The sequence below is a fragment of the Thalia democratica genome, chromosome 1 (assembly GCF_965202585.1).
Source record: "Thalia democratica chromosome 1, ktThaDemo2.hap1.1, whole genome shotgun sequence".
Classification (NCBI taxonomy): Eukaryota; Metazoa; Chordata; class Thaliacea; order Salpida; family Salpidae; genus Thalia; species Thalia democratica.
In genome coordinates this window covers 60,827,414-60,839,428 of record NC_139165.1, presented here as the reverse complement: position 1 = coordinate 60,839,428, position 12,015 = coordinate 60,827,414, and the positions used below count along the sequence as shown (strand labels likewise).

Below are 12,015 nucleotides of genomic sequence, written 5' to 3'. Positions count from 1 at the left end.
CTGATTTTTATCTATATTTAAGAGAAATGGTCATCAATAATGAAATAAATCAGTTTTCTTCAGCTGGTGATACTCATATTGAAACTAAACTACCTTCTACTGATGTTTATAGTCTTAAGCATGAGTATGAAACAATTAAGAAGTACATGAATGAAAAGTTGAAAAATGGTCAAAACTGGTTAGTCATAATTATAAAGTTGATTTACTTTAAATGCTATAACTATTAGTTTTCAAAATTAAGTATATTTTAGATGAGAATAGCCAATTGTTTAGGCTACTAAGTCTTAACTCAGCAATTCTTAACCTGAGGTAAGTTTACCCCTGGGGGTAAATTTTCTTCATTGCAAGTTTGCGAATTAATTGCATTTTAATTTAGAAGTTGATAGACTAAAATTTAAAAAATTAAATAATTGCTTTAAATTTTACAATTTTTTATATTTGATAACCTTCAAAATACCTCGTTTTTTTTTTTTTCGTAGATTGAGGTTAATTTTGGTAATTACCTTCCAAAAACAAGTAAATATGATAAGAACCTTCCAAAAAGGGATAAAACATAAAAAAATGGTTAAGAACCGCTTGTATAACTTATTCTTAAATTTGATTTTTTTTATTGACGGTTTTTTTCTAATTTTTTTTAGTTATATTTTTTTGTATAGTTTAAAACTAGTGCTCAGTTATTATGAGATTTATTTAAGTTTTTTTTAGTTGTGTATATTACTTTTTTAATTTTGTTTATTATTTATACTCAACTACCACTTTATTTTTTATTTTTGCAGCTACCACTTATAATTTTTTTAAACTTTGTTGTATAAGTTCTTGCAAACATAAAATTTATATAAAATTTTACTAACCCAGGTTATTTTTTAATAAATCGGCTAGAGTTTTAATGAGAGTTACATTAAATTCAGATGCAAATTCTATTCAAACTTATGCTTTTGAATTTATTGCCTACATCTTTGTTCTTAGCGTGTATTCCTCAAACAGAATGTATATGGTGTATTCTGTACTTAAAATACTTTTTAACATCATATGTACAAAATTGAACTTTTCAATTTGGTACTAGTCAAAGTTATCTTTCTTTATAAGAAAAAAATTTTTCCATCAAATAAAACTAAAATGTTAAAGCTGAGTTATTATTTAATATACTTTTAAGAAGAATTACAAGAGATACTATTATAAAAAAGTAATGAAAAAATCTTTAATGTTAGAAACTGAAAATCCAAGAGTTAAAATATATAAAAGCTTTAAGACTTTTTTTTTCAACATATGTTCAACATCTGTTTATAATTTTTTTATTTTAGAACTTTAAATATATATTACTAGTTTGTAAACTCATTAGAAAATAAATTTTCATAAAGTTTTTATAATTGTATTACTACTTTTACAAAAAAGATATTTTATTACCACTTCATTGATAATTAAGTATTATATATTGTAAGAGTATTTTTAATTGAGTTTTATTGTTTTAAATTTTGAATAAAAACATATATTTGGTACTAAATTTACGGTAAAGAATTAAAAACTTTTAACTATTTTTTAAAATATACAAAAACTATAATTTTTTCCTTTCATGTTCATAAAATTTTTAGTTATTTTTTTTTAATTTGTCACTAAAAAATTTACTGATATTGCAAAGAATATTTTCTAAAAAGTTGATGTATTTATCTCAAAAAGTTAAGACGAAAATAGAAATTTAGTGATCTTTATTTTTTTTACTGTTTAAGTTTCCTCCCATAAGAAAATTTTTGTACTCTGTGGCTATATCTCAAAAATTATTTTGAATATTATAAAGCAGTAAAAAGTAACTTGTAGCTTAGTTGAAACTCTACATACAAATTAAGATCACGTTATTAAAGAAAGTTATTTAACCTCATGGCCTTGAAGATTTAAAAGACACAAGTTTATTTAATGGTATAGCTTGCTTTTGTTTTAATGCAAAAACTTTAAAAGGTAAAACTTTGAAAAGCAGTATTTTTTATTTTTTCACTCTAAATGCTAGCTTTAAAAGTATCTTTTGTGCAAAAAAATCGCTTAATCAAAGTTTGTAAGTATTTGCTTAAAAATATATAAAACACTGAAATCAGGATTCATTTGCAAAAATAATATAAGTGAGTGTGGTTCATAACTTATATTACAATGAATAACTATTAGCATTTAACAATTCACAATATTTATTAATACATTTAATTTTTAGGTACCTGATTGACACAAAGTGGTTTGAGAAATATGTTAAATATGCAAAAAATGAAGTTAAATACAGTTCAGAAAACCTTAACAACTTGTATCCAGGACCTATTGACAATATTTCACTTTTAGATGACAATGGTTAGTTCTTAAAAATTAGTGTCCTAGTGAAATTATTTAAGTATATGCAGTCAAATAAAAAGTGTAATTATTCAGGGTTGCCACGGGTCATGCTAAGCCAGACTTATTCAGGCTAAGTCAGTTTTTTAGGGTCAAAATGACCAAAAGTAGGTTTTTAGCTCAAAATGTCAGAATTTATCAATTCTAATTTAATCTGGTAAAAAATTATCAAAAAATCCTTAAAGTCAGACTAAAATTGCAAAACTTTGCTATAAATTTACTGACAAAATCATTAAATTTCAAAGCCTTCAAATGGTAAAATTAAATGAAAAAATTCATAATTAAGTCAAACTAAAGTTGCAAAATAATCCTATAAAAATGTTCCTATTTGAACAAGTAATTGTTTTATGTAATCTTTTTAGTATTGATGATCTGTGGCAAGGACGTTTACTATCATTTCTAACCGTATCACTTCTAGCCCAATCACTTATAACCCAATCATATCTAACCAGATCATTTCTAACCTGATCACTTCTAACCCAACCATTTCTAACCTGATCATTTTTAACCCAATTATATCTAACACGATCATATCTAACCTGATCATTTCAGGGTTGCCACTTTACCTGGAAAAACCTTGAAAAACATGGAATTTGACAATTTAGGCAAAAAAACCTGGAACTATAACAATTTTCACATGTTTATTAGTAAAATTTCGATTTGACTCAAAAAATCTATCATATAAATAAAACATTTATGTCATCATCAATTTTTTTTTAACATATTTAAAGTAGCTTTACAGTATATTTTCAATGTTTTTATACTATTTAACACAGTTTCTTACCTTTAACTTAATTCTAAACTACAAATAGACCCAAAAATAAATGTGTACTTTTAAAATCCTGGAAGAAATTTGGAAAACCTGGAAAATTTTTTGAAAAAAAAAGTGGCAAGCCTGTCATTTCTAACACAATCCTTAAAATTTTGTTGTTTTTTAGATTTATTATAATAATAGTTAATTTTAAGACCGAATTAATTTTAACAAAGTTATTTTTATATCAAAATATAGCTTAATTCATCTTTACCAAAACTTAAAGTTTATATAGCTTTATTAAAGATAAGTTGTAATTTGAATTATTGTAGTTTGAAATAGTTTTTCTTAGTTTGAGTTTTTTTTTATAGAAACCTGCTTAACTCGAACATTATTTTCTGAATTAATATGAATTTACTAGATTATTTAATTCTGTCTGAAATTCTGCCTTGTTGAATTCTTAAAGTAAGGTGTATCTTAACTACATTTAAGTAATATATTTTTGTCACCTAAGGAAATAGAATATCATTTTAATACAAGTAAATTAAAAAAGTTAAACTTTTATAAATGTAATAATCAGATACAAATTGTTTCATATTAAAGTCCATAAACTTTTTTGTAAGTCTAGCACAAGCGTTGTATAGTTGTTGACTTATCTTTACCATTTTATAATCAGTATTTTCCACTTTAAGCTCGTAAACTTGCACAAATTGTTCTACAACTTGAAAAGATTGTTTAGATAATGAAATTAAAACAAACAGCATAAAATTTAAAACACTTTTGTTTTATTAAGTGGAAAATTTTAATTTTTAGACATAGATAATCACTTAAACAGATTTGATTATTAACGTTAAAAGTCCGAGGGTTATCAAATCTCGTCTACCTAATCTTCTGAAAAACTTTCACTGAAGTTTATATAATATCAAAAGTATTTAAGTTACGACTTGAACTAGTACTAAGTTGATATATTTCTTTTTTTATAAATAAATATACTTTATAAAAATGAGTTTCAAAGATCTTTTGCTCGTAATTGTAATTAATTTAATTATAAGTATTTTTTATTTTTATAAAGTTTATTTTTCCATTATATTTCATTTATGCTTACGTTTTTTTTAATTGTTTTTAATTAATTAAATATAATATGATAAATATATCAGCATAAATTTTAATTTAGTTGTAGTTAAAACAATTAAAGACGTTAAAAGGTATCCAAATGTTGTACAACTCAATAACCGAAAGATTTTAAAGGACCAAAATTTTTGAGCCCTTTTTTTATCGTTAAATAGATTGTTTGTATAGTGGTAGTCAAATGATAATACTTTTAATGTAGTATATAAACTTAACTGAAAATATTAAAGAAGATTAATTAAACGAGATTGTAAAAAACTAAAAAAACGGAAATGCTAAATGTAACTGAAACAAAAAAAACATTTATAGACCTATTTGTATTAATAGTTTGCGTGGCAAATTAATGTAATTTATTCAACTTATTTTTTAATCTTTAACAAGGATTTTTTTTTTCTGTCTGTGAATGTAGATTAGTATAAAAATTGTTAAGCAAGAATACCCTAATTTCTCCTGTTTTTAAATTGATTGTTGTGTAGTAAATCTTTAATAATCATAAAAAAGTTCGCTTTAAGCAGATTAATATAAAGAAAAAAGTCAAAATAAGGAAAATAAATTGAAAGTATAATTAATTGATTTGAAATTACTTTTTAAAGTATATTTTAAGTAGAACAGTATAAACACAAAGTTTTGTTTAAGACAGAAAACTTAAATTTCAAAAAGAGAGCACTTTTTTAAAGTTTAGTTTGTTTTTAAAATAAATTCTGAATAAAGAAATCTAAAAATAAATAAAAGTTTACTAATCGAGTTAGAAATGATCGGGTTATAAATGATTGGGTTAGAAATGATCAGGGTAAAAATCATCAGGGTAGAAATGATCAGCTCCTGGCAAGGACACTTCCATAGTGAAACTTTGATATATACACAAAAGTCTATTTTGCAAAATGTTTGAATCAGACAGTAAGTTAATAAGGTCTTTATAGTTAAGCACTTAGTTGAGTATTTTATGTAACAAGTTTATGTGTATGGTTTACATCCTTATATAATTTTTTCAGAGTTATTTGAATTTTGAAAATAAGTAAAAGCAAATGGTGTTATTTATTTTAGTATTTTAAAGATTTCATAAGGAATAATATAAGGAAGTATTTTATAAAATACAAGTACGGTTTACTTTATTGTAATTATTATTAACTAAAAAATTTAAACGTAAGTCACTCATTTTCAAAAAAAGTTTATTAATTAATTTCGTTTAGCGCATCCTCAGAATAAAATTGCTAAAAACTATTGACATTATAGTGTAATTTTAGCTAATTTTACAATGAATTTGAAAAGTCTAGCTAATTGTAGTTACGTCATAAAGTATAAAAGTCTGTTTAAAAAGTTTAAATTAGAATTGACTTCTACTTAGCTAATTTGAAGTAATTTATAAGACAAAATTGCTAAAACAAAACATTTAAAGTAGTAGAAATTTTTTACCTAAAACTAAATTAAATAAAAAGCACATTACAAGATACGACAAAAACGACAACAATAATACTATAAAAAAAACGCTGTTTGCAAATTTTTGGCTCGCGAGTTCTAATAAACAAACTGAGAGATTCCAGAACTGAGAGATGGTAGGTGTTTCTAGCTCGGGATAGAATTTCGAACCTACTCTCCAGTTAGTTCTCGGCACAAACAGGGTCTAAGATGTGAATTTTACCGGAAACTTCTTCAACTGTAAAAATTATGCATTTGTGCATCTTATTTAGCAGAGTTAAAAACTTATTGACATTGTTTATTTGAAGTAGAATAGCAAAAACATCATCGACATATCTATAATACACAAGTGGCTTACTATTATCTTAAGAAGAAATTACTGTCGGTTACTACTAATTACCATACCTTCCATCTCTCAGTTCTAAAATCTTTGTTTATTAGAACTCGCGAGCCAAAAATTTGCAAACAAAGAGATTTTTACAATTTAAAACTTTATAAATAGTGTGTTTTTAGTAGTGTTATTGTTGTTGTTTTTGTCGTATTTTGTAATGTGCTTTTTATTTAATTTAGTTTCAGGTAAAAAGTTTCTACTATTTTAAATGTTTTTTTTAGCAATTTTGTCTTATAAATTACTTCAAATTAGCTTACTCAATTATAATTTAAACTTTTTAAACAGACTTTTATACTTTATGACGTTACAATATTTAGCTAGACTTTTCAAATTCATTGCATATAACTAAAATTACACTATAATATCAATAGTTTTTAGCAATGTTATTCTGAGGATGCGCTAAACAAAATTAATTAATAAACTTTTATTGAAAACGAGTGACTTACATTTAAATTTTTTAGTTAAAACCAGTACCAAAACCAAACTATTAATAAGTTTGTTAAGTAAGTAGGAGTACAAAAGTATTTATTAGTTTTATACATTAAAGATTTTATTTTTAATGATATGAGAATGTATCTAATCTATATAAGAGAACATGGTTAAGTTAACTTATTTGTAATACTTTGTAGAGTTATTTAAGTTTTTTTTATTAATGAGAGTATATTTTTCTGTTTCAAAATTTCAAAATCAAAGGTTTTATATTTCATGATAAGAGAAAATATTTTATACAACAGATATATAGTTAACTTTTTTTTTCAGTTTTAACTTTGTAAACCTAATCATAGTAGACTATTTTATAATTGGTTTTTAGTTAAAGTTTAAATGGTTGTAGGTAGTATTTCAAGAAACAGATTTGCAATTAAGGGCATAGGGGGTCCACCTTGATTTTTACAAGTTGATCTTATTTTATAGAGTTTTATCTGAGCTTTTAGACATTTTTAACCGCTTGAAAAAAATCAAAGTAGATTTTGAGATATGAGCAATCAAAGTCAGTGACCTCAATAGGTTCCTAATACCTATCTTCTCCTTCATATTTTGAGCAATCTTCTTTAAATTTTCACAGAAAGTGTATTATTAAATTTTAAAAAGATTGAGGGCAGGAATATTTTTAATTTTTAAAAATAAATTTTTTATTGAAAAAATCCACCTATTTTTTGTTTTTTTTATTCTAATGTTTTTATTTTTGATATTTTTTAAATTCCAACATTCAAAGTCTTTTAAACTATAAAAGGAACGTTTCCTGAAAGTTTGAGGTCTGTTGCTCAAAAAATAGCTTGAATTTTTAAAAACAGTAAAAAGCAACTTGAAGCTTTTTAAAAACTCTATTAGATACGATCAACTAGTAAAAAACATGGCTTATGAGCTTATAGTAGTTATTGAATTGCTAAAAAGAAACCTGACAGAAAGTTTTTATTTTGGTTCAAAAATGTGTACTGAATAAAAAGTGCGTACTTGTCAAAATATGTGTTTTCAAAATACATACTTATCAAAATATGCGTACTCAGAATGCATATTTAACTAGAAGTGCGTACTTAAAATGCATATTTAAGATAAAGGTAAAAGTCCGGCCAAGTCGGTCGAAATCTTTAAAATTCAAGCTAAATTTACAATATTTTGCATTACAACCCTGATTTAAGAACTTAAACATTTTGAAAAAGTTTTAGTAATTGCTATTAAAAATATGGAAGGGAAAAGTTATATTAGAAAAATGTTTTAAACTGCTGGTACGTGCGGCTTAGTTTTACTTCGATTTAAATTTTATTGAGTTTAATTTGCTTAAAAATATTTTCTGTTTATGTATTTATATATTTGTCTTTCTCTTTTCTTGTTTAATGTTTTATTCTTGTCTAATTTTTCAATTTCGAATTTTTCTAGGTTACAAAGTCTGCAACCAATTTTAGTAATAAATTCATATTTTGTTCTGCTTAGTATTTTCTATTCAATTTTATAATCTGTGTAGTTATCTTTTAAACCCCAAATATAGTTTGTCTGTTCTGTTGTGTGTCTTTCTATATATTTCTTTATAAATATTTCCCGTAAATACGTACTGTTTGTTTGTTTTATTGAATGGTACTTTACTCTATAGATTATATTAGAAAATAGTGGTTGTTTAAAGAGCAGGGTTCTTTGCAGCAATGACAAAGATTATTTTTTGTGTTACTTTTGTTGTTTTTGTTTAATATTTTATTGCTATGTGTTATTATTTTGCTCCTAAAATAACTTGTACCTGTTGTATGATATTTTAATTGTGTTGTGATTAAGTATTTTTTATATGGGTGGTTTTTGTCTAAGGATGTGATAATTTAATTTAAATTTTTTTTGCCTATTTTAACTTATAGTTAAACTAAATGGTGGGTTAAAGAATATAAAATCTCTTTTTCCTCATCTTTTTTTTTTTATAGAATGTATTGTCGTATTTTACATTATTTTTTCTAGTTGAATGAAATTGATGCTTTTTGATATTCACCTTGTTAATATTTCACATTGTTAAAATATTCTTCGTTGTTAGAAAGTTTTACGATTCTTCTGTTTATTGTTTGAGGTTGTTGTTTTAGTACTTGTCGGGGGTGATTATAATTGTTGTTTACGTATAAAATTGGTGAGTTTGGTTTGTTGTTAGATTGCTAACTTGAGTATAGTTTGTTGAAAAATATATCTATAAAATCTGTTTCGAATAATCCGAATTCTTTTGTTATTTTAAAGCCGTTTTTTGTATATGATTGAAACTTTGAAAAAACTTATGTTTATAATGTTATTAACTAAAAAAAATAAATAAAAATATCATTAGAACATATTTATAAACCTATTTTATTTTTGTCAGAGAAATTAAAAGAAAAGCTGCAAACTTCTTTTGACTATGAATTAATAAATGAAGAAGGATGGAATTTACTCAAGGAAATCTATGGAATTGTGAATGATAACTGCATCATAACTCGAAAAGTAATAACATATTTCATAGGAAATTAAGTATTTTGTAGTTTAATCAAATAGCTGTATTTTTGAATCGCTTATATTTACTAACTCTTTTAGAAGAAATATTTCACAGGTTATAGAACTTGGAGGAATTTATAATAGAGAAAAAATGGTAGAAGTTTATCCTGTCGTGTTAAATTTAAAATTGTACGACAGAAGTGAAGAAATGCAATGCAGTTTTAGTAAAACAAGTCAAATAAGTAATTGATTTTATTTGTATTGTAAACAAAAAATAAATTCAAAAAAGTTAAGGGCATGGGGGATCAAGGTATTTTTTTACAAAAAATAACATTGACTCTTGTATTTAAGCTTAAAGCATGTACTATAAATTAGTTTTTATAGAACACAAAAAAAAGCTTTTGAGATTTAACTGTTCATAATATAAATTTAAGAGTTTGCTAATAAAGATGCTAGTGAAACAAGTTTACTGGAATATACAATAATAAAAATTTAAACAGTGTTCTTTCTTTATTACACTAAAACATGTTTCAGTGCGTTAACGGATTATCACACTTCAACAGAGCTCTGTAAAAAAAGATAACGGAATAATAAAAAAAAATTATGATCTCAAATTTTCTGAAGTTATTCCTTACATTAAAATAACTTTAGCCTTATATAATGATAAGTTTTTTATTTTGTATTTTACTTTTTATTTTCTAATTTAGACTTAATAATTACAAGTATTATATAGTTTTGTAACAACTGAATTTAATATAAGGTATTCTATCCATTATTAATCATTAATCTACAATAATCTCTAGTAATTATTTTAATTTTTATAAACACATACATATACCTACTTAAGCTTCTATTCTTTCCTTACATATTTATTTAAGTTGAGATATAGCCATTTTTGTAAAAAGTTTTTGATATAAATGTATGGAGCTCAATTTTTTTGGTGTCAATATATTTGGAAAGTGAAATTCACCAAAAATATATATTCTCCTTCATTTTTAAAGCTATTGACCTCAAATTTTCTCGTCTATGCCCTTAATCCTTAATGTTTAGAAGACATGTTTATTATTTTCGATATATAATTTTTTTTTGTATACTTTAACTTAAGGGTGGGCAACGTTTATGATCGGCGGACCAGGTGTGAAAAATAAATCTTGGCGTGCCATAGCATTTCAATTAACTCAATTCACGAAAATTACTTAACCATACAACACATTTCGAAAAAATAATAATTATATGTGGCCTTTTGTAACTATGTTTAAAGGGTAGGAGTCAAATATGCACGAAGAGTCACTTATGTACGAGAGGACATTCTTGCATAAAGACACTTATTTATGCACGGCGTCAATTTTCCTTGACGGGTCACTTTTGCACGGATTAAAGAAAAAATTATAATTATTATTATTGTAAGTTTATTGTCCATATGGTGGGCCTAGGCATCAAAACCTAGGCCACTTATACAGAACGACACATAACGAAATAAATCAAAAATAAAACTAACACAAAAAGTTCATTTTGTTTAAAACAAAGACAAAAATGTATTTTAATCACATATAAAAAATTTATATATTGCTATAAAAAGCAAAATTTTAAATTACAAACTTATACTTATTTATTACTACTCATTGATGTAGAACGATCAAGATGAAATATTTAAATGCTTTCACTAACAACAAAAATAAAAATTGTATGATTTTATTGATTTTATTTTTACTATCACTGTTACCCCTAACCTTAACCCTCGGTAACTTTTTATTTTATTTTTTTATTTATTATTTACTTTTTATTATCTGGTTTATTTTTCTTAATATTTAAATAAAAAGTTTTTTTTTTTACTATGACTTTTACCCCTAGCCCTTACTCTCAGTCGGTAACTTTTTTTCTTTATTTTATTGATATTTTTGTTATTATTGTTGGTTTTTTTTTCTAGTATTTTAATTAATAGTAATACTATCAAATATTTTTTTTATTTCTACTATCACTGTTACCCTTACCCTCTGTCGGTAACTTTTTTTTAAATCTGTTGTTATCTTTTTTTTTTTTTACTTTCCTACAAAAATGACCCTCCGTGCAAAAGTGTCTTCGTGCAAAAATGTCTTCGTGCGTATTTGTCACGTTCCCATGTTTGAAATCTCCGTATCTTAGACCTTTTTTGCTTTTTATTTGAAAGTCTTCAATATCTAGTGTAAGTATAAAATTTTGATTTAGTGGGCCAAGTGTACATGCTTGCAGGCCGCAGTTTTACCTTTTGCGGATCAGATTCTACTTCAATTCTTTAAAAGTTTGTGGGCCGTTCCAGCGCGCAGATCATACGTTGCCCACCCCTACTCTAATTTGTAACTATTTTAATTCTTATTTTATTTTATAATTTAGAGATTTTGTAAGAATTCGCAAACTTAAACAAAGCTATTGTGCTTTCTATCTTGTGTGTGTTTCTATAAATACTAATTAAGTCTTTAAACAGTTTTTTGTTACTGATAGTTAAATGACAACTGAACAGTTTTATATGTTTAATTTTTATAAAATTATTGAAATCGTTAAGAAGACTTAAAGAGTATACATGCAGGGCAAGTTCAAGATAAAATAAAAGAATTGTTTTCTGTTAGTGGAATCAGAAAATCTAAAGTTTGGGATGCCACATCGGAAAAAGATATGTTAAAACTAGAACCTAGCAAAACTATTGATGAATGCTGTTTGGTTACTGGGCATGTTAGTTAAAATTTTCTATAAAAAATCTTAATTTTATTTTAGAAAAAAACCCCGTATATTCTCACTAAAACGTCAGTTTTCATTATTTTTTTGTTAGTTTTACTTCATTTCTTAATGCATATTTTTACAAAATACTATATCTTAAACAAACCAATGCAGTTTTGCCTAATCAGGTGAAAAATGAAGTTGTTATATAAAGTTATGACTAAATCTAAAATTTTCAGCAAATACTTGTCTAAAGACGTCATTAACTTTAGTCAATGTTCTTATTTATAATTTTATTATTGTAAGAGGGTTGCCAAAAATCTTGGAAACCTGGAAAAACATG

The 12,015-nt window shown here is 24.7% G+C and overlaps 1 protein-coding gene across 1 annotated transcript in view; it reads left to right on the top strand.

The window, feature by feature from the left end:
• LOC145849183 (ubiquitin carboxyl-terminal hydrolase 4-like) overlaps positions 1–12,015 on the top strand; it is a 48,889-nt gene continuing 36,874 nt past the window's right edge. The window contains exons 1-5 of the mRNA XM_082954289.1: positions 1–178; positions 2,195–2,325; positions 8,872–8,990; positions 9,097–9,223; positions 11,545–11,687. Coding sequence (XP_082810415.1) covers positions 27–178; positions 2,195–2,325; positions 8,872–8,990; positions 9,097–9,223; positions 11,545–11,687 — 672 coding nt within the window. The 5' untranslated portion in view covers positions 1–26. The remainder of the gene's footprint in view (positions 179–2,194; positions 2,326–8,871; positions 8,991–9,096; positions 9,224–11,544; positions 11,688–12,015) is intronic.